The sequence below is a fragment of the Catharus ustulatus genome, chromosome 2 (genome assembly GCF_009819885.2).
Source record: "Catharus ustulatus isolate bCatUst1 chromosome 2, bCatUst1.pri.v2, whole genome shotgun sequence".
NCBI classification, from domain to species: Eukaryota; Metazoa; Chordata; class Aves; order Passeriformes; family Turdidae; genus Catharus; species Catharus ustulatus.
In genome coordinates, this window is record NC_046222.1 from 117,897,044 (window position 1) to 117,920,812 (window position 23,769).

Sequence of the window (23,769 nt, forward strand, 5' to 3'; positions counted from 1 at the left end):
GTGTTCCCGTGTTCCCGGTGTTCCCGGTGTTCCCGCGTTCCCGTGTTCCCGGTGTTTCCAATGTTCCCATGTTCCCGGTGTTCCCGTGTTCCCGGTGTTCCCGTGTTCCCGAGCATCCCTCCCCGTCGGGCCGCACAGCGAGCACCGGGCAGGGCGCGGCCGCGAGGCCCCGCCCCCAGACGGCGCCCATTGGTTCACTGCCGGTGTGGCCACGCCCAGGGGCGGGGCCGGGGGCCGGGACGGCGCTGTGGGAGCGCGGGGCCGGGACGGAGCCGCGGCCGTGGCCGGAGCCGGCGCAGGGACAGCGGCGACAGCGCCATGGCCGAGAAATACGACGTGATCGTGATCGGGGCCGGCATCTCCGGTGAGCCAGGGGGGGAACGGCGCCGCCCCCGCCGGCCTCCCCCGGGACATCCCCCGGGAGCGCTCCGGGAGCGGCGGCGGGGCCGGGCGGTGCGCGGGTGGCGATGGCAGCGCCGGGACAGAGCCCGGGGGCTGCAGGAGCGCTCGGGAGGAGAGGGACGGGATCCAGTGATCCGTGCGGGATAAATCCCCGCTCCTCGCCCTGGCTCTTGGTGCCCGTCGGGAGGGAGGCGGCAGGAGAGTGCCCGGGCAGAGCCCGCAGGTGCGGGACGAGCGGGGCGCGGGGATACGGGCTGGGATTGGGATTGGGATACAGGCTGGGATTGGGATACGGGCTGGGATTGGCATTGGGATCCAGGCTGGCACTGGGATCCAGGCTGGGATTGGCATTGGGATCCAGGCTGGCATTGGGATCCAGGCTGGCACTGGGATCCAGGCTGGCATTGGGATCCAGGCTAGCATTGGGATCCAGGCTGGGAATGGAATCCAGGCTGGGGTTGGGATCCAGGCTGGCACTGGGATCCAGGCTGGGATCGGGATCCAGGCTGGGACTGGGATCCAGGCTGACATTGGGATCCAGGCTGGCATTGGGATCCAGACTGGTGCTGGGATCCAGGCTGGCACTGGGATCCAGGCTGGCATTGGCATTGGGATGCAGGCTGGCATTGGGATCCAGGCTGGCATTGGGATCCAGGCTGGCACTGGGATCCAGGCTGGCATTGGGATCCAGGCTGGCATTGGCATTGGGATCCAGGCTGGGATCGGGATCCAGGCTGGGGTTGGGATCCAGGCTGGCATTGCGGCATCCCCGCAGGGATGTGCTCTGACGGGCGTGTGTCAGGCTGCCCACGCAGCGGTGGCAGTTGTTTTGTTTGGGAAAATGCTGCAGAACAAATATCTGGGAGTATCTACAGGTTAGGTTTTGTTGCTGTGAGAAGATCTGTTCTAGAGGCAGCCCGATTCCCCAAGTGCCATGGACTCCTCACATTTCACCAGGCAACCCTTCCCGAAATACTCTTTACATTTACTTGGACACCAGCAATTGCATCATGGCCCCTCATCCTTATGCTTAAAAACCCCCTTTAATTAATTATTTCTGTGTTACCTACAATGAAAATATTGCTGTGTTGGAGAAAATTAGTGTTTAGGCTGTCCCTCGGGTCAATTTTGTGTTGGCACCTTTGGCCAGGTCCAAGCTTTCCTTACTTCACTAATGATTCAGAAAAGCTGAGTTTTGTGACTTCAGTGATATTACAGCCATTATTGGTGTGGGTAAAGTTAGGTTTTATTAGTATTGAGAAGGTGTCAGAGGCTTTCCCTTGGTGTAATCTGCAGTGAATTAATGCATAAAATGGTTTACATAATTATGTTATTTCATTTATTAAAAGAACAACAATTGTTTAATAATTATTTGTGAATATGTAAATATGCAAATAATCTATAGCATCACTAAACAGAAAGGAAGACTGTGGACCTAGATTTCCTTGCTTTTTAGTTTTACCAGATGCCTGGTAATTTTCCTGCTAGCATGAGACATTTGGTTATTCAATCCTTAGGGTTCCTGTAATTCACACAGTGTCCTTAGGGAATTACCACCAGTTTGTGTGCAGCTGGTGGTGACATCCTCTGAATATGGTTTCTAGAGCACTGAGAAGCTCTTGTTCCCTTCAGGGTGCCTCTTTCCTCCAGGTCCCCAACCTGTTGCAGTGTTTCAGAAAATGCTTTGAGATGTGGTATCTTGCCTCACTAGCACAAAAACAATAAGTTACTTTGTAATACCTACACCTTGGACCAAAATCTGGTGTGGGGATTGAAATGGAGCCAAGCAGAAAATTTCATGGTGCTCAAAATCCCTGAGAATTGGTTGGTGGCATGAGGAAGACAAATAAACATGTCACAGCACTCCTGGGGTACAGGAACATTTTTCATGCAAATGGAAAACCCATACCAGTGGCATAGAAATTGGTGTTTGCCTGCTATGAATTAGAACAGGCATTGTTTTAAGACAACAGCCATTGGAAAATAAACAATAAATGCCTTATTTAATAATTAATCCATCTTTGCACTGCCATTCATAGCTGGGGGTTAAACTGATAAACCTCTGGTCTGTTTTGCTTTTCTCACAGCTTCTCTGTCACTGCCATTCCTGTACCAATATGCCTACACCACAGTTCTGCAAGAGCTTAGACAGTGCTGCTTTCTGGTCTTAAAAAAAAAAAAGTAATCAGTATCTAGAGTTCTGCTTCTGGTGGAATACATAATAGATCATGCTCCACTATGGACAGGATTTCCCGTGGACGTCTCTCTGACTCCAGTCTTGACTTGCTGCTTGTATCTCTGAAATTGAATTTGCAGTTGACTCATCTGTTGAGATTTCTGTCTCCTCTCCTTCTACTGTATTTTTAATTCTCAGTCCCTGGTTCTTGCAGGAGAGGATAGGAAACTGGGATAAACTAGTTCTTTACTAGAAATACATGAAATCTGTATGAGGTACAGACAAGGTGCTTGTTCTCGTAAGTGTGAACTTCACAGCTGTGATGCTGTGGCTTTTAAATAACATGTCCAATATTTGTGAACTGGAGCTCAAATCCTGTCAGGCAGCTCTGGAACTGTCTATTCCTCAGAGCAAAGCATGGTCCTGAGAGGCAATTCCTGAGCAATGTCTGAAATGTTCTCCTCATCCACGCTCCTGGCCTCTGCCTGCACACCACAGTGTGGTCATTCCAGGGACACAGAATCCACTCTGCCTGTAGGGAGCTGCACTCCAGGGATGGAGGGATCTTCTGCAAAGAGTGCTTTTGGAAAAAAATCTCTGCTTGGCTGGCTTCTAGCTCTGAGATTTTCCTGCTCATGGGATCGCACTCAAACCGTCCAGGCTGCATCAGGGAAGTGCCTTTGGAGCCCTCCAGAGAGGGAGCTGCACAGGTTGGGATAGATTCCTCTTTCCACTTGGGCTTGCATGTTGAAAACGTGGATTGTGGCCAGTCCAAGCCCCAGGCACACGTGTGTGTCACTCCTAATAGATAATGTCCCCTGTAATACAGTTAATATTAATTACAGCATTTTATACCCGTGTATATTAAATAAACTGGTACCTGAAGTTAAAGACTTTCCCCAAACCCACAGGGAGTTTTTATTTATATGGCTTGAATATTGCTCCCATTTTCTATTTATAGCATTTTCTCCAGAACTGAAGAGTGTTGTTCTGGATTGATTTTGACTTGATTAATTTTACTTGATTGTGTTTTTGTTGAACCCAGCAAGCTGATGGCACAAAATGTTGTGAGGAGATCCTGGATGTTCAGTCACTCCTCAGGCACATTAACAGCTGGACAGCATTAAGTGCTCAGAGAGTTTTCACAGAAACCTCAGATATTTCAGCTTGTCAGAGCTGAAAAATGACTGCTGTGACCTGTAATTTCTTAAAACTTTCTAACTGACCTTACTGGGGCATATTTTCACATGGATAACAAAATGTGCTATGTTGTCAGGGTTCCCTCCCTGCCAAATCTCAAGTTGCTGCTGCAACTTTCAAAATAGGAATTTAAAAAACCATGATTTTTCAAAATCAAAGAATGTGTTTTCCCTAGACATTTAGAAATAAATAGTCAATTTTGACCAAGATTTTCCAGCAGAAAAGAATTACAAAAAAACCACACCCTGAAAAACACACCCTGAAAATTCAAGCTTAAATAGTTCCAAGTTTGGGGAAAAAAATAAGTAAACAAAATACCTTAACTTTTTTCATGGGAGTATATTCATATGCCAGCCTCACCTTGTGTGGAAGCCAAGTTTATGAGAAGATTGCATGGACAATTAATAATGTTTGTCTACATAATGCAAACCAGAAGGGCAGCAGATATGGAGAAGTATGTCCAGAAGCAGAGCAGTCCAAAAACTCTTGAATGTAATACCTTTTGGAAGAAATTTCATCACATTGTGTTACAAGTACAAAACACAAGGGAAAAACAGACATAATTGAATCTTACACTCAAGACTAGAATATGCTGACATGGATAGTTCTTATTTCCACAGAAAAGGGTGTTTGCTCTTATCTGGAAACAAGGAGATTGCTTGGTTCTACAAAATCAAAGCTGAGATTTCCCAGCCATGTGCAGGAAACAGAACTGTTTTCTGCTGCACTTATGGAGGAGTCCAAGGGCCACAAATTGTAGGAAAAACTGGGATGTAAAAATAGCAGTGATTAGTCTTTATATAGAAATCAAACATATGATATATTATTAAGACTTGAATGTTTTTCTCTCTGTGGAAAAGCTGTGTTGGCATCCACAGCGTGTGATCGACAGCCTTACCCCTGGAGCTACCTACGCCTTGGCTTTGGGCTCGGAGTGAGAGACTGAATAATGAGGAAATGCAGATTTCCTTGCTTGCCATCCTGGCAGCACAACTTCTGTTGTATGGTGCCCTGTTTGTTTTGACAGCACGCCAAGCTGCTGGTGGGTGGTGGTGTCAGATAAACTGTCAGACACACAGCGGTTGGTGTGAGATGGAATCAGTCCGACCTGTCTAAGTCTGGAGTAGTTTTCAATAGATTTGTTTTTCCCTGCTGTTACTTCTGTGTTTACCTGGGATTTGACCTATAGGAATGTAATATTTGATTCGTAAAATGTATTCTCTGTTTGTTGCTTTGCATTTGCCCTGTGCTGGGCTCCATCTACCCAATTCCTTCTTTCCTTCTTTCTGGATCCAACCAGAAAGCTGATAATCAGTGACAACATTGTCATTTAGTACCAGAGATTCCTAAAAACCATTTTGGGGATGCAGAAATAAATAACAATGTTTCACAGATCTCTGCATTCCCAATGTACTCCTAGCATGCCGACTGTCATTATGACAAAAACTTTACAGCAGGAGTAAAACTCCCAGAAGCCCATACAAAGTGTAATGGATGCTTTTTACAATAATTGCAAATAAGCAGAACTACCAATTTCCATTTGTCTCATTCTTCATAATGTGTTCTGCTGTTTTGCTACTGAAGTCTTATGAGTGTTATTTGTCCCAACAAGTGAAAGAAATAGCCAAATAGTTAGGACAGATCCCTAAAAATACCATAACATAACAAAGCCAGGCATGGGACAGGCATTATGTTTTTTCTGGGAATACCAGCACTGATGTTATTGGTATCTGTGGTGATGACATCCATCGTAATTTAGCAGCAACATTTTTTCACATACTTTTTTAGTTGAAGGTCACCATTTAGGAACCAGGAATTTTTTGCAGAAGACTGACTAAAAAAATTGTCAATAGTCATAAATGTGTGTAATTACCTCAGTTGTTTCCATTACTAGGTGGTATCAAGCCATCATCATTTAAATATGTTTATTTTAATATGTAATGGGAGCAAAGGTGCCTCATTTCCAGTCCTGTGCTTTATTTATTAACTTTTTTCTGCCTTTGTTTTGGGGGAGGGCATTACTTTGGGGAAGGAATGTTTACTGCAAGAAACTGTGGACATGAAAAATCCCAGTGGGTGTGTGTGAAGGAGTGGATTCATCCTTGGGTTAGAATTCCCTCTTCCTGCCCACTGTATTTCTGTATTGTCCATGAGAAACTGTCTTTGTGCCCTTCAGAACAAGGCTTGCATCTGTAGAAAGCATTTAGACAGTGATGCCATTGAGAGCAGTAAGTGGCTTGGTCTCATTTGGACAATGTACAGTGTAATAGAAAATATTTATTCTCTTTTGGTTAAGATTTTGCTGAATCAAGTGGGGTGTTTTGATTTTTTTGTTTGTATTTTTTTTCCTAGAAGGGAAAAAGTACTGATGAAAAAGAAATTAAATACATTTACCTAAAAATCACAAAATACATAAACTCAATCTCTCTCCAGTAGCGGGCATTCTTCAAGAAGTGATGTGAAAGAAAGTATGGCAAGATAAAACATGACAAGTAGAAAATTAGTGATGTTATGGTATTAGGCAACACTGAAATAGAAATAAATGTAGACTTGTGATCCACACTGTGCATTCTTGCTGTTTTGTGTGGATTTAAGATGCTGATACTGAATTAATAGCAGTGTTGGTTTTGTTGTCTTTTTAAAAAATATTTTCAGAGGCAATTTAAAATCTTCAAATCCTTAGGCAGTGAAAGGAAACAGTTCTTTTCTTCTCAGCTTTCTGTGTGTTGTTGCCCATTAGTGGCTTCTCTGGTCAATCTGATGCAACTGTGAGCACATTTAAACTGTATTTTAAAACTTTACACAAAAATTCCAATGAAAGGATAATCAGGGTTACAGGAGAAGAATAAAGAGATGAGGAAGGGAGATTTTACCCTGTGGTCATGGCATAAATGTTTTGCATCTCTCATTGACAGATTCATTTTTACTTGCCAAAGGGATTTCTACTGGAAAAAAAAGAGCTAATTTTAAGGTTGCCATGTTTAATTACTCAGTTGTGTTTAGAAAAAGTTAGGTTTCCCATCAATGAAACAGTAAAAATAATCACAGCATTAGAATGGCATTACATTGGAACTTTAATAATGATATGTTGCCAATTCTCTTATTTTACTGGTGTAAATGAGCAAAAAGAAGTCTTAAAATTTTCCCCCTCTCAAGATCAGAAAAATGTAGGGATTTTACAGGAAGATTTTTCCCCATTTCCTCAATTAAAGCTTGCTAGAACACTACTGTAATGAGTTAATCATCTTTCTCACAATGTGGCTATCCCATGCTGTGTACAGTAGGGTGGATTTAAAAGGATTTTATGAAGGAATATTCTGTATTTACAGAGCCTAAATTTTGGAAAGTATAACTCTATACTGTTAAACAATAACTAGGACATTTCCAATAAAGTAACTTTATTAAAACTCTCACTGTTTGTGCTGTAGAACTCATCTCTGCTCATATGCCCTGTACTAACCCAGTATTGAGGCAACTTGGAATTATTCACATAAATCTACTCTTATAAACACTTCCCTACCAAACAGGGAACTATTTTCCACATTACAGAACTCCTCTGGAATCAAGTTCAAGTCTTGCAGTCTGCAGGTTGGGATCAATTAATCTTCTTTTTCTTTTTCCTTTCTTTTTCCTTTCTTTTTCCTTTCTTTTTCCTTTCTTTTTCCTTTCTTTTTCCTTTCTTTTTCCTTTCTTTTTCCTTTCTTTTTCCTTTCTTTTTCCTTTCTTTTTCCTTCCTTTCCTTTCCTTTCCTTTCCTTTCCTTTCCTTTCCTTTCCTTTCCTTTCCTTTCCTTTCCTTTCCTTTCCTTTCCTTTCCTTTCCTTTCCTTTCCTTTCCTTTCCTTTCCTTTCCTTTCCTTTCCTTTCCTTTCCTTTCCTTTCCTTTCCTTTCCTTTCCTTTCCTTTCCTTTCCTTTCCTTTCCTTTCCTTTCCTTTCCTTTCCTTTCCTTTCCTTTCCTTTCCTTTCCTTTCCTTTCCTTTCCTTTCCTTTCCTTTCCTTTCCTTTCCTTTCCTTTCCTTTCCTTTCCTTTTTCTTTTCCCTTTCTCGCCTTTCTCCTTTCCCTCTCTCCTTTCCCTCTCTCCTTTCCCTTTCTACTGTATGTCCAGTGTTTGATGCATTTCAAGGGCTTTGCTTGTGCAGGATTATGACAATTTTCTGGCATGAAAGCAGCCCCAGTATGATCTGTAGCAGCAGCAATTCTGAGTCCTTAATAGCACTGCAAAATCAATAGGAGCAGAGCTTTCCTGCATGGCATCTTCAGAGGAGGGGAGCTGCTGGTGAGATTTCCATAGAAACCCCTGTGGAGGATGTCTCGCCTTGTTTGTTCTCATTTCACATAAGTGAATTTCCACAGCCAGATACTGAGAACGAGGCATGGCTTTGGCAGGCTCCTGCCATCTCGCTGAGGCAAGCAGTGCATTTCTAATTCCTGGGATTAGGGGGATATCTGGAAGGAGTTTGTCCAGTGATTTGGGGAGGTTTCCAGCTTTATCTCAGGGCTACACTCAGGGGAAGTGGAGGTGCCACAGGCTGTGACAGGAGTGTCTGCACCACAGTCACACCAACAGACCTGCAGTGTTTTCATTTCACTGAGCCCAGTGCTCCTTTTGGCCTGGAATAGTGTGTCTAAGGAATGGTTTGGATTGGAAGGGACCTTAAAGCCCATCAGTCCTGTCCATGATACTGGAACAGCAATAAAAGTCTTAAAACTCAAGTTATGGAGAAGATGAAGGGTAAATATGCAGTCAGGTTAGAGGTTAATTGTGTACAAAAAGCACAGAGGCTTCATGACCTGTGAAGTGCTTCAGACAAACCTGTGGAAGCACCTGGGCTGGTGCACTTCAGTCTCACCAGGATGGAATTAAAGAGGTGGGACCAACAGAGATAGAGATAGAGATAGAGGTGCTGTGTGCAGGTGTTGTTCCCAGTCCTCTGTCTTGAAAGAAAATACTTTCCATGCTATGAGCAAATGAATGTGTAGTGCTAATCTTAAATAAACTTACTTTGTATTGTTTTTACTTGTGAGTCATGCCCTCTCCCAGTTCCCAGGAGACCACAGCTGTCTCAATTTATTTATTGCTGTTTCCCAGTCTATGAAACTTCAAAGCCTTTTTCTTCTTTTGGACCAGCTTCTCAGATGACCCTTGGATTAACAATAATGAAACTTAACCACCTGTAAGTCTGGAGTGCAAGTACAGTTTAACAGGCAAACAGGTTAGAGAACCTCAGTCACATTACAAGTTCTTCATCCCTTAGCAGCCCTTCTTTATTTGGATATATCCCATAATTAAGCTATAATCCAGTAGTAAGCTTAAGTTCAATTCAGTCCAGAGTAATCATTATTCTTCCTAAACAACTGTGGCAGGAATAGAGCTGCTGTATTCAACATGAAATTATGGTCTTAGACACCAAAGATTTGCATTTAATTTTTTTTTTATACCTAGGTCAGACTTTTTTAGGCTTCGTGTTCAATTTTTTCAAGGCATGTATATCTACAGTAAACTTTCTTTCAAAAGAGTTATATCTGAGTGCCCAGTGAATTTACACAGAATAGAGAATTCAGTCTATTATTTTACACATATAGGATATCCACTATTTTGTGACAAAACCCACTGTATATTTTGAAATCTCATTTTTCTGCATATAAAAAATCATGTATTTAAAAGAAAATATTGAAGTTTGTGTTTTCAACATCATAGATTTGTGTCTTCCACATTTATGTTGGGGAGGAAGAGAAACCATCACCCAATAGATTAAAGAATTAGCTAGAAAAATTGTTTCTAGATTTCATGAAGGAAAAAAATTATCACTGAAATAAATTAGATCAATTTATAAGATACCCACTCCACTGAAAAATGGCTTGCAATTTAAAAAATTAGAATATTAGATAGATGGAAAAGTTAAGTATACTTCTGCTCCAGCAGCAATCTGTACAATATGGTGCCTGGGTGTGAAGTTACTTTTAGACGAGTATGAAAATTCTATCTATAATTTCTGCCTATGTAAGATGTTTGAACTTCCTCAGTTCTGGTTTCCAGTCAATGGTGTTCCACTTTCCCATTAAAAGATTCTGTGCATAGAAGTTTATGGTTAATTCTGCATGAAGGAGTACATTTAACTCTTCCCAGAATGATTCCTCTCCCTTGGTCTTTTCAGACATGCATTCTTTGTGGGCTCACAAACAGTTGATTTTAATCCCATTTCATGGCAGTGTAATAAACATGAAGGTAATATTGTTACTCCTGCCTGCAGGGTATCTTGGAAGTTCTGATCAATAGGGCTGCCTTTCGTGTACTTAAGGAGGGGAAACAACTCCAAAGAAACAATGCTTCAGTGCCAAATTGGCCTGCAGGGCAGTGGGATAATCTGATTTCACCAACTCATGATTGCTTTCTACAATTTCAGCTTGCATCTGTCAGAAGCAAAGAGGGCTCCTGTCCTATTGAATTTTCAGTTGTCTCTAGTGGCTCCATCACAAAGTCCCATAATTAGATGATTTTTGCTGAGACCATAATTCCTTTTATAAAGTATCTACATGCAGCCTGTTTGATTGCCGTGGTCAAACTCCCTTGCTGGAAATGAATCCTGACAGTGAGGCAGATTTCCTTCCTCATGTGGATGAGGATAAGGGCAGCAGAGGAGCAGAGCTGATGTGGCAGAGGAGCATTATTGATGTCACTGCAGCCCTGCAAGTCCCCCAAGCTGGGTGCTGCCTTTCCATAGGCTGCACAAATGAAGAGTAAGATGTGTGTCTGTCCCTCAATAATAGAAGTGTTGCTGCTTTTAAAAGGCCAAAATGCCAACCCAAAGAGGAAACTTCAGTGAATGCTGTGAGTAGTTATAACATGCAGCTAAGCAGCAGCCACATGATTTCTGTGGTGAGATACCATGCAAAGTTCCTGCCTTCTCCCAGGGGGTTTTGAGAACAGCCTGTTGGGATCTCTGACCTCGAAGCTTTGGTTCAGTTTTTGGCCATTCATGTGGCTGATTGCTGCCACTTGCTTTAATGCACTTTCTCTTTTTCTGATAGGTTTGTCAGCAGCCAAATTGCTGTCTGAGGCTGGGGTCAGCGTGGTGGTCCTTGAGGCCCGGGACAGGGTTGGAGGAAGGACATTCACTATCAGGGTAAGTGCTTCATGCCATGTGGACTCTCACTTGTGCTGGTCTATGATATGACAGATGTCACTCTATTATTTTGACCCAGGGGTCTACAATTATTTTGATCCAGGGAGCTGCAGCTTCCGCTCAATCCCTCAGAAAGGACAGAGCAACTAATCCAAAAGTCATCAGTCAGCATGTGTTCACCAAGAAGAATTCCTGCTTGGCCAACCTGACAACCTTATAAGGTGCAGTGACTGGCTTAGTAGATGAGGGAAAAATGAATATTGTCAATGATGTGTTGAAAACCATCATCTGGGACCATGAGTGTCAGAGCATTTCTCCTCTTTTTCCCATCTCCCTTTGCATACTGTAACAGGCATGATGATTTAGAGCCCTGTGAGAAGCAGCCTGAGTAGGACCAGACATCATTATGGCTCAGACATATGTTTTAAAATGTCTCAGAATTATCTGAAATAACAGCCCTGCTTCCAGAAATGAACTGCATCTCAATTGCCATTAGGAAAAAAGTGAAAGAAATGAAGAGTCACTTGTGGTGCAGGGTAATGTAATACAGACATTACCTCTGCTTCCCACCCTGGAATTGAGGGAAGTGTAAATTATGTCAGGTGCCATTTCTGGGGAACCAGAGATAAACAGTGGTGTTCCAGCAGAAATCATTGTGTGTGAAACATGGAGCATAAACACCATCCTTCTGTGACACTGAGAATGCCAGGCTTAAAATACTCACTGTAAACAGTGTTAAAAAGAGTTACTGTCTTGGGAGATCAGCCTGCTGTAATAGTGTGCATCCCTGAAACCTTCTGCTTTCTTCCCACTTCCCAAGTGAGTGGGTGCCTGTCTGAGGGGTGCATTGAGCACCTTTCATGGCAGGCATGGCTGGGGGTCCCTGCCCAGACAGCAGCAGGCTGGAGTCAAGGTGTGCAGTGCTGGAAAGGAGATTCATCTGGAAAACTGCAGTGCAGTGCTCAGCACCTGCAGCATTAAGTCTGAGCAGGTATCTAGAGAGAGGAAACAGGCCTTGATGCTGGAGATGGTTTCAACTGCAGAAATGTTTTGCAATGACAAGAAAAGTAAGGTGAATTTCTTGAGCATCTCAAGGGGTGGTGCCTCCCTGTGCAGCCCATTTTGATGCTTGACAACCTTTTCCATGAACAAATTCCTCCTGAATATCATCCACATACACTCCACACACATTCACTATGGAATAATTCTTTCAGTTTCTAGATGTTTGTGGTGAGGAGCTTCCTGCACAGCTTCTGATCCCTGTGTCCTTTTTCACAGAATGATAAAGTGAATTATGTAGATGTTGGTGGATCATATGTGGGACCTACCCAGAACCGGATTCTCCGACTGGCGAAAGAGCTGGGGGTGGAGACCTACAAAGTGTATGTGGAGGGCCACATGTTCCATCATAAAGGGGTAAGTATTGCATTTCCATGCTGAGCTACCCAAAGGTAGCACTGAAACTTGGAAATTCCTGACAGGCATCAAAGGGGTTTCATTTGAAACTTACCCTTAGGAATCCAGAAAGCACCTACTTGAAGTGTTGTTATTCTGTTTTAACTTACTGGGAGTGTTTTCTTTTTAAAAGTGTTCATAAAATGCAGCTGACAGCAGCTAAAAAATCTGGGATGCATTTGAACATTGTCTTTGAACATACCCTCCAAAGAAGTCTTGCCTGAAATTCCAGAAATACTTGTTCTGAAATAAAAGCCAATTTTAAATTTAAAAAATAACAGTATTGATGGATAGTATTGAATGATGATACTGGACAACAATATTATGGAACTAGCCAATTTTGCCCACGACTGGATTCACATGAGATCTCCCCCAGTCCCACAGAGTGGGATTCATCTCACAAAGGATGTTTGGAAGTTAATCATCCAATCTGAGACTCTGAGGTTCCCTCTCTAACTAATGGTGACACACAAGCCCTTCCCAAGAGTCACCAAAAGTTTCACCTCTGAGCTGTGAAGCAGCAGGAGTCCAGGTGGCCGCTCTTGAGCAAGTCCTGGTGTGGCTGAAGTGGACAGAAATGAAACCTGTCCTCAGAGCAGATTTCCAGCCCTTGTGCCAGATCTTTAACCCAGTGATTTTTTTTTGCACGGGTCCTACCCAGGCCAAAACCAGTGCAGGGTGAGAGCAGCAGGGAGAAGGACAAAGGGAGGTCTAAGATTCATAGGTGTGAGATATGACTGTCTGTATCCATAACTCAAAGTATTATTTTAATTTGCAAAGACCATCGCTTTTAATTTTTTAAAAAACGTTCTTTAGTTTGGGTACTAAACAGACTCAGGCAGAACCAGATTTGAAGGGTGTATGAGTCACAGTTGACATACTTGATATAGACAAGCCATCCTATGTGATGGATCCTTAACTGGTTTCATTTCTATTGCCTTCCCCCTTTTTTCCTAAGAATTAGAGTAACGTGTTCACGCTGCAAAGTTTTACCATCTGGTTCTGCAAGCACTCCTTATTGGGCAGATTGATGCCATACTCATAAAACAGGCACATCCTAAATAATTGCACAGCCACTCCATAATACTAAAAAAGTTATTTGTCACCCCCTCATACAAAATTGATGTAATTCTACAGCAAGAGGAATGGGCTGGTTTGTACCAGCAGAATGTTTGTCCCACTCTAATTTAAGCTCAGGCATGAATCTCTCAGCATCCTGAAAGGCACTTATCTTCTTTATGTTAAATAAAAGGCTCTAATGGGTTACATTACTTTGAGCCCTTAATCCATTTTGACACCAAAGCTGCAGCTTTTTATTGTCCCACATTGCATTATGCACGTCCCTGCTAATGACCATGTAATTTTGTACGTTTTCTTTGAAGTGAAAGAGTATTTCTAAGCAAGAGACAGCATTATGAGCTATTCAGCTGGATATCATTTGTTGTGGATCAATTCTGGATTTGCCATTGTGGTCCTGCTGAGCTAATCAGGGTCCCAAGGGAGCTGTAGTTGTTGGACCAGGGTGACAGCAAAGGGACTTTAAGGTCTCCCAGATTTAAGCACTGTAGGAATAATAATGATGCTTTCCTTCCTGTAGGTCTAATTTCTCCCATATTCTCTTCCCTATGAATTGTAACCCTTTTCTTCCATTTTCTTTTCCTAAGGTTTTCCACAACTTTTTCTCTTTTCTTTTTCCTTGAGACATTGTGCAGTCACCATGCCCTTTGATTTAGGGATGTCTTATTGAACCCTCTCTCATCTCCCACTTCTAGAAGAAGCTTATTAAGCTCCATCTGTGCAATCCTGGCTGCTGGCTGGGCTGGTCACTGCCCAGGGCTCTTTTACCTGCCTGCTGCACACTTTTACCAGGCTGGATGGTGAAGTGCAGGTAGGGGTTTGTGCTCTCCCAGCTGTAGATGCACCCCTCATATTCATTAAAGGTGCTCCAGGAACACAAACACCTGTGGTATTTCCTCGATGGCAGAAAGTGTTAGCAAAGAGATTATTTGATATTAGAGGATCATATCCACCAGAAATTAAATATGAATCTGAAACATGGATGTTTTCAGCTTCTTGGGCTAATATACCATCAGCCATGGGCCACCTGCTGCCTTTCAGGTTTGAAAGGTTTGAAGAAATCTTCAGCCCTTGTGTCTCAGTTGTTGTTTCTGTCAGCTGGTGGCTGTCCAGGAGTGTGTAGCCAGGGCCAGACAGGAAGATCTCCTCCCAAGAGCTTTCTCCAAAGTCTGCACTGTTGTTTGGTTTTGTCAGAGGGGAGGAAATGTTTTGAGCAATGACAAAGCACAGCTTTAGATGTGTTTGTGTCATCTGTATGCAATCTCCAGCACCTTTGGATCAAGAGATTTTTGGTCTTTTCTTTACCATAACAATTGGTTCAGCTTAGCTTTGTCTGAAGATTTCCAGGATACTGCTTTGATTGAGTTGGGAGAAAGTGGGAAAATGGTTTATCCAAGCAGTGGAAGCAGCCAAGAGAAAGTGAAAATCCCCAGAGGGATTTAATGAGTTTCTTTTCTCTGACAGAAATTTTTCCCATATGTGTGTGGAAAAATTCCATGTACTGCAAGCTTTAATAACCAAGTTGCTTCAGGTTTCCTTTGTAGTTGCAGTTTCTTTGAAAATCCAAATATGTAACTGTTGTTTATGTTTTTTTTATTTGTTCTTTCTTTCCCGTCACTTAGCAGGGTAATATGGACTCTTGTAATGTCAATCAGAAATTTTTTTGGTATCCTGTCCTTGTAAATCTGTAGCTTAAAACTTCGGTGTTTGTCATGAGCCCTCTTTCCAGCTAAATTTCTCTGTCACTACTGTCCCATAATTCAGCAGGAATGCTTTTGGACTGAGAAAGGGCGGATGTGCTGGAGTTTTCTCTTCCCTGAGCTGGCAGACAGCTTTTTGTTTTAAGAGAGTCCTTGAAGGTCTGTGCTGTTTTCACCTTTTTAGTAGAAGACCCTAGAAAGTAAAGGCACTGGGCTTTGGTGTGGTATCAACCTTCTCATAGAACTCCTCCAATATCTGGCAGCAGCACTCAGCTCCAGGGTGTATAATATTACTTAGTAGTAATTATGATTTTCAGGGGGAGGGAACACTTGATAAAAATAGAGGATTTCTATGCAGTGCTTCAGATTAGCCATCTAGTCCTTCCTTTCCTTCCTCCTGCCTTTAGATTAAGAACTCAGGGTGCAGCAGGTGGGTCTGTGACTAAGACTCTGCACATCACCACAAACTTGCTGTTGAGACACAGGGATCAGACAGTCCCAGGCACAGCACTGCTCCCAGGGCTAGACCTGCTGGAGGTGGGGACCAGGGGAGGATTCTCACCTGAGGGATCACCCCACAGGGAGCTGCTGCTCTGTGCTGTGCACAGCCCCAGGCAGTAACAGCCTCTGCTCTGGGGCAGGGGGATGCTCCTCCTGTGCTTGCTGATGTATCCCTGGCACAGCAGGCAGGAGACAGACTTGCTTTTCTCAAGTCTGGCAAAATTATCTGCTCCTCTGGCACAATTTGAAACTTGGGGTTAATTCCTGTGGTTGTGGCTACAAGCCCCAGCATAACCCTGGGCAGGGAAGGGACCTTGCAGAGCTCATCTCTCACTGCCCTCTTTCTAACCACTGAGGGATGGTGCTTGAGGATCTTGTTTTCTTTGGATTGGTGTGGGGTAACTAATCCAAGCAGGCAGCAGGACTCAGATGTGAGGTCTACAGGAAACCACTTGACACACCAGGAAATGAAAAAAAAGAGTTAGATAAACTCTGTGGGTCAGTCAGGCAGCCACGTGTTAGCATGGGAACTAAGCCAGTAGGTTATTTGACCTTCAGTTAAGAAAGCAGTAGTTCTGAAAATAATACATCCAGAACATTATAAACTTGTTTAAAAATGGAATATTGCAAGACCTTCCCTGTTTGCAGTGAGCTCCTCTGTGAAACTTGCAGCCAGAGCTCTTCTGCCTAGAAGGGAGACAATATTAAAACCAAATTAATAACTTACCAGCCCCAGCTCACTCAGGCTAGATTTACTCCCTGGTGTGGAGATACTTGTGCCAGAAGAAAGTTGGAGAACTGATGTGTCTAAGGCTGTTGGGCTCGTGCTGCCTGATGGGAATTGGGAATTTCTTTCCTGGAATTTGCTAGAGTTGGCTTTCCTCTGATCCCATCTCAGATGGGTCCAGCCCTGCCACACAAGGGTCACTCTGTGAACTATTTCAGCCTCTCTGAGTTCAGTCTTAGCCCCTTCCAGATCTGTTAGCACTGTTGTATTTTCCCAGCTGTTCCTGCCATTGGACTCCAGTCTTACTGAATTTGTGGGTTTTTGCATGCAGAAGAGAGCAAGAAGTAACACAAGTTTAGATTTTTTTTAATTGTCAGTTGGCATTTTGTAGTCCTCAGGATAAAAAATATTCCCACTGATCTCCCTGGACTATGCCATTGACCAAAGGTGTTTTAAGCCCAGCAAGCTAAGGATAGGAGAGCTGTTGGCAAGTTACATCACTCTGTACAAGCACAGTCACTTATCAGAAAGACTTTTGAAAGGAGATTTTCACTGAACAGTGAAAAACCAGGAACTTCTTGCTGCTGATTGGACCCAGGCTTATCTTTTCCCTTTGCCCCCCTACAGTATCAACAGGACAGAAGGGCACTAATAACTTCTCTTTATCCTGATTTGGGTGGCCTGACAGCATTGCACCTCATCTCTGCTCAAGGGTGGAATTATTGGTGTTAAAGCATGCCAAGGAAGGAATGTGCATGGCAACTGTGTTCCCAACCAGAATGAAAAGACTAGCCATAAATGACTTTTGAGAAACAGTGTTTTATGATCTTTTAGCAAAACAAAATGTTGTGCAATAAGAATAAAAAGATTAGTAGTATGTTACTGCTTGGTATCAGTATTTCCTAGTTTGATACAGCAAAGCTGTAGGATGCAATATGTGTTTTTGCATGCAGTGTTTGGCCCTCTGTTCTGTGGCTGAACACAGTGCTGCAGCCTGGCAGTGAGAAATTGTCCTCAAAGAAAAGGAAGGGCCTGTGTCATTTGAAGGGTTCCCTGCTGGGTGTTCACAGGGCATTTACTCTGCTCTTACCATGGCAGAAATGTTTTGCATGCACGTGTGCACCTGGAGAAGGCTGGAGCAGCATCCCTCCTGCCACCTTCCTTCAGTGTAAGTCTGGAAAAAAAAATAAGGATAAAAGGGAGAAAAAAGTGTGTGGTACACAAGATTGAGATTGAAATCCAGAGGTAACCAGCCACCCCCTAGTGACTTGACAGCACAACATTTGGTGGAAATTAAAAAAACAACCCTAAAACATTAAACTAAGTGCTGAAATCACACCCTGGTGCTCTGCTTGGCCCAGAACAGAAATTGTTGAGTCTGGATGGAACAGGAGAGTGGCTTTGCTGCTGCCCTCACTGCAGATGGTGAGGAGGAGCAGCACAGAGTGACCTGATGGGCTCCAGAGCTGGGGCACTGCTGGAGCCCTGCTCTGAGGAGACAGGACCAGGCGGTGTCAGCCAAGTCTTGCTGTGGTCCCTTACCCACATACATTTGCCTCCCCTGCTGTACCTGGCCTGGGGCTGGCAAATGTTCACCAAAGTGCAGGAATTTCAGTATTTTCCTGCTTTTGCCAAGTCTGAAAGCTCACTATGGTCTCTGAGTTTTGTCTTGCACCCTTTATCTTTGTTATGATCTTTGCAGAGAAAGATGTTCTGCAGAATATCAGAAACCCATATGTGTTTGCACACAAATACACACCTGTCAGTGGGGAGCATCAATAAATTCCCTCTCACCAAGTGTGAGGAAGGTATGTTTGGCTCCTGCTTCGTGTCCTCTGTCCCTGGGTCCTCATTTCCTGCACTTGAAGCACTGCAGCCTCTCCTGGACTGTGACTCCCACCTGCCAGGTGTGATGGGCAGAAGCAGGTTGCAAACTGCTTTAGCACCACAGCTCCTAGCTGTCAGTGTTCCCTGCATCCTCACACAAACTCCTGACACGTGTGGAAGGGCAGACAACAGAGAGGTCTGATGAGAAATCCACCACTGACATCCATGGGAAAAGGTTCAAAGCAATTTAATAAGAGAAAATGTTACCTGCTCATCCCCTCCTCTTTCAGATTAAAGTTATCACAAAGAAGCAGCTGCTGTTAGATTGTTTCTCTTATCATTATATCACAGGATTATCTGAAACAGTCAGTTTCAGATAATAACAGTTTCAGCCACTGCTGCAGCTCTGTGTCATACACATTTTAAGTACTGACACCATTTTTGCAATAAAAATATTGTATAATATTTTTCTTCCTGCAGCCAAAAACTCCTCTTCAGATTTTTTTCATAGGCTAGGTTTCTTCCATGGAAAAATGGAATGTTTGCTTTTAAAATGAAATGTATCATAAAGGTGCTGAAATTGTTTTAAATGCATTCAGTTTTAGACCCACACAGTTTTCAGGATGCACGTTTCAGCAGTAGGCAAACAGATTCGTTGAAATGTAATAATGAAGGAATCTTAGGAACAAGGAGTATTACTTCTTTGGCCATGGCTTGAGTATCCTTAGCCCAGAATTTGACAACCTACTAAGAACAAATATACCCCTCCCCTTCTGAATAGTAAATATAAAAAGGTGTTATTGTCCTTTTTAATGCCAGTCCAGCTGTTTTTATTCATCTTACTTAGCAACATGCATTCCACTGCTTGCATGCATTTGCAGGGGAAAAAAAAGAAAAAACCAAAAACCCAGCCAGGTCTTTTGGGACAAAAGGCCAAACATGTGATGGCTGAGAATTTTGTGTTCTTGAGTAATGAAGATCTGCTCTGTTGTATTTCAGTTGTTTGTGTTCTTATGTGCATTTCAGGGAAAGTCACGAAATTTCACAGGAATTTGCCCTTCAACATGGAATCCCTTGATTTATCTGGATTACAATAATTTCTGGAGAACCATGGACAAGATGGGAAAAGAGGTAGGCTGTGAAAATTCAGTGGTTCCTGCCATGCTCATGTCACTGTGAATAAATTGGGTCTGTTTTTTTGTTTCTGGCAGGGTTTTTTATTGCTTCTTTAATATTAAAAAAACCCCTCAACAACAAAACAAAACAGAAAGGAAGCATCCATCTGAAAGATTTCTCTATTGCCCAGGAACTGTCAGAAATAATAGGTCATCCTCACTGAGAGGGGGTTGGACTAGATGACTTTTAAAGGCCCCTTCCAACCCAAACTGTTCTATGAGAGGAGACAAAAAGATCTGGAGATGTCTAAGATATAGGAAAAAAATGAGCTTGAGGTCAGTGAAGTATTTTGTCATGACAGGAAAAAGTATTGCATGAGCTGGGAGATTAGAAGGGGCTTTTTCCCCTTCCCTTATGACAGCATTTTGAGTAAAGATGATTTTTTTTGTTGTTGTAGTTGGCTAAGCTGGGCTTCAGTTTGATTTCACAGTAACTTTATTTTAAAAGTTCAAAATATAAGCAGTACAACTGCAGCCCCTGGAGCATTATACTCTCTTTCAAATATTCATCAGTTTTCATATAATCCAGGAACAAACCAAGGGCTTTACCTTACCAGAATCTTCAAGCATAAATCACTGTACTGCTGCAAATTCCATTGGTTTTATGTGGTTTTGCAGAATCAAATTTATGTATTATAAAACACTTTTTTTTTTTTTCAATAGTACATTTTTCAAAGGTTTAGGGATATGGTAGTATCTTCCACATCATGTTACTTACATGCAAAGAATTATTACTACAAATTTAACCGCCTAAAATATTTCAGAAGTATCCAGACATTTTTTCTTACTCTGCAGTTAGCAGAGAGACATAAGGGCTTTGGATACTCATCTTGGAACTGACTGGAAAAAGAATTTTCCCCTTAACTTCTAGAAGACACCAAAACTGGAATAACTTCTGGACAACTAAAAGCCAGATGAGTCCCAACACAAGGATATGGCTCACTGGTCAGACAAAGACAGATTTGGTGGTTATGGTACAATTCATTCCCAAAGGTGGGAATGGAAACTATTCCATTTAGTGAAATTGCTCCAAATTTATATCCATGTACAGGGAACAAAAGAAACTCCTGGCCAATTAATTAAGTCTGTGCTACTAACTAGCTATGACCAGGCAATGGTGGAGTACTGAATCATTTCTTGGATATTTCACCTCTGTCTCCAGATTCCTGTTGATGCACCATGGGATGCCCCACATGCTGAAGAATGGGACAAAATGTCCATGAAGGAGCTGATAAATAAGATTTGCTGGACCAAGTATGTAAATCTTGACCTGCTTTGAAATGCCAGCTGTGGAATGATAGTGGCTTTTTGGCAGGTTCTGTGGTAGAGCTGAGTACAGATCAGGAGGTGTTTGAGATGGGCTTTGCTTGGCTGGCAGGTGGCATCAAAGGTGCTGGGGGAGCCTGGGGTTTGCTTCAGCAGGTGCCTGCACACAGCAGTGGTGGTGTGGGCTCTTCCCACACCTTCCTTTCACTTCAAACCGTTGGATCATTGAGCTCCAGCCAGCTCTCCTGTGGCTCTTTGCCTTACAGTATGGTTTCCTATGAGACACTGACATTCAGGCCCTCGAGGAGGATGAAGTCTGCCCTTCCGAATTCCAGGGCTGCAAATCTGCTGTTTGCCCTTCTCCTCTCAGGATCTTAAAGTCCACAGTCTCATGGCCACTGCAGCCAAGGCTGCCCTTCACCTTTGCATCATCCCACAGGTCCTCCTTGTTTGTGATAACAGATCCAACAGAACATCAGCAATAGTTGGTAGGAAGAAGGCTCAAGGTGTTACATCATCTATAAAATGACCTGTGTGTTTTCTGTGGGGGACTGCACTGTAAAGTAAAAAAATGAAAAATGTTCAATACACTGAGGTGATGACAACTGGAAATTCTCTTTCTTTCCTTTCTCTTGTCAATCATGTCTTTTTATAAGGTAAAGAGAAGTGTGCTCTTACAAGCCCTTGTGTCCCTGCTTGCTGTGCCAGCCCCTGTGCTGTTCTCTAACACTCTCCTCCCTCCTATTCAGTGCCTTTTATTTGTGTGACTGTGCTCTGTTTGCCCTTTCATTCTGACTGTAGTTTAGTGCTGTGCCTGCAGCTTCCTGACCAAAACTTTCCATCTGAAATTCATTTTTATGGCTTAGATCATGCTCCAGCTCCATGGGATATGCAGTACAGCCATTTGGACTTGCTCTTGCTCTCTGTGGCATTGGAGTTTTCTTTGCAATTAGTTTTATGAGCCTTTTGCCTGCAAACTTGGTTACTTTGATCTGCTGTTGCAAGTGCACTGACTCTTCCTCTTCTAGTTTTTACTTCTGCTTTTAGCCATGGAGCTGGTGGAGCATAAGCCAGACTGGGTTTAACAGACATCTCTGCTGGGCAGCTTCTACTGCCAATATTGTCAGTAAAGCAACCAATTTTAATGGATGTGCTCAGCTGAAATGCATTCAAAAACTCAGTAAAAACCCATTTTTAAGCCAAGCCACACTTTTCTATGTACAGTTAGAAAACAGTGCTTAAATAGAAAAGCTCTTCCACCACATTTTCTGTATGACTCAGGGCCAAGATTACAAAAGATTTGTTTGTCTTGTGTCACAGATCAGCATCTACTGATCCTGGAGACTTTTTTCACATTTCTTAGGCCTGAACCTGCTGCAACTGTTTAGTGTCTTGGTGCTCTCAGAGATCACAGAGGGCTCTTGTGTGCAGGCTGTTTTCGTATCCTGGCTGATAGGATGAAACAGGGGTGAATGAACTTCATACTTAGGGAAATTAGGTTATAAAAGTTTATAAGTTACATATTTTAGCCCAGATAACTTGCAAAGTTCCTCCCTTTATCAGATGATTATAAATTCATGTTGTTTCGTGAAGCTCCATCAAAGTCAAAGTCCTTTTACTTTCTTTGCAAAATGATCTCAATTTTCTTAGCAATGTGTGGCCACAAATGCAAGAAATGTGAATAGCCAGATCCTCTGTGCTGCTGCTCTTCCTCTGTTTATGTTCAGAGAGCATGCTGTGGTAGACAGGTGACCCTTTCCTTATTTTTATGGCAATAATTGCCAATTTGGTTTCTCTCTCTGGGTTATTTACCAAGTCTGGTTCTTGATTTCACAGAAGAGCAGTGAAGCAGTGTTACATGACAGGTGGGGAGTGTCCAGGCTGTGTGGCTGCTGCAGTCCCTCAGGACCCATCAGACCCTGGAACTGATGTGCACAATGAGCTCCCCATGAGAAATGCAGAAAAGTTTCACTAACAGATTACAAAAATTGTTCTTCTGCTGAGAAAAATATTTATTCTGATGAAAGGAATAGCAGCTGGGGAACTATTTAACCAAAGTGAAATCAGTGGGATTTCAAACTAAATGGGTAAATACCTTGGGAGGGAGGGAGGTGCTGGTAGAAAGCTGTTTAAACAGAAACACTGCAGACTGAAAAATTGAACAGATATTAATCACCTTGTCTTTTCTTACTTTGGGAAAGCAGCTCTTGTTTAGTATGACAAATAAAACCCTGGAAGCAGTCAGGAAGTCATATTTTCTCACAGTCTTTTCTTGGTCCTGTGTCCCATGCAGAGCTGTCAGGGATTTCGCCACGGTCTTTGTGAACGTCAACGTCACGTCTGAGCCCCATGAAGTCTCTGCCCTCTGGTTCCTGTGGTATGTGAGGCAGTGTGGGGGCACATCCAGGATTTTCTCTATCACCAATGGGGGCCAGGTACAAAATGTCTCATTTCCTTCCTCTTCTCTTGAAACAATAACGAGCAAGTGCAGAGTTGTACCCACCAAACCCCTGCATTCAATGAAAAGATGAGAGCGTGTGGCACAGAGAGAAATGTGCTCTCATAGGATGATACAGCCCTGGCAACTAGCCCTGTTTAATGAAGGATTTTATTAGCCAAAATGTGGAATAAATTGGGACTATTTAAGCAATTGCGGGTTTTGTGCATTCACTTCAGTACTGTTGTTGCAGTTGTGTTGCTTTTTTGCCAATTTATTTTCTCTGGGTTACTTGGCACATTTGAATGTTTACAAGAGTTCAGAACAAGTGTACTTCAGACTGAAATGTGGATGTTGTAGCTTCTAATGACAAGATTTGGAAGTAAATAGCAAAAGGCCCTTCCTTCTTGGGTCAGCTCACATGGCAACAGTTTCCATCAACATCTGTCCCTTGTGGTAAGAACACACAACCAAGCCCGTGTCAGGAAGGATGTAAGCAGTGCTGGTGCTGTCCTGTGGCAGGAGACAGACCTGAATAAGAACCTTCCTCCTCAGGAACCCCTCAGTCATGTGGGCTGTCCCACATCAGCAACTGCTAGCTGTTGCAGCAAGAGTTAAAAATAAAATTAATCCCAAGATATTCATAGCTAAACAAAACATGTAGAGAAAGGAAAGCAACCTGGGAAGAGCACTTCCTTTTCTT

General features: G+C 42.9%; 1 protein-coding gene across 1 annotated transcript in view; it reads left to right on the forward strand.

Annotated features, from left to right (window-relative positions):
- Positions 1-241: 241 nt before the first annotated feature.
- Positions 242-23,769, forward strand: part of LOC116992749 (amine oxidase [flavin-containing] A-like) — a 34,857-nt gene continuing 11,329 nt past the window's right edge. Inside the window, exons 1-6 of the mRNA XM_033052684.1 lie at positions 242-364; positions 10,807-10,901; positions 12,180-12,317; positions 19,215-19,319; positions 20,526-20,617; positions 22,923-23,064. Coding sequence (XP_032908575.1) covers positions 319-364; positions 10,807-10,901; positions 12,180-12,317; positions 19,215-19,319; positions 20,526-20,617; positions 22,923-23,064 — 618 coding nt within the window. The 5' untranslated portion in view covers positions 242-318. The remainder of the gene's footprint in view (positions 365-10,806; positions 10,902-12,179; positions 12,318-19,214; positions 19,320-20,525; positions 20,618-22,922; positions 23,065-23,769) is intronic.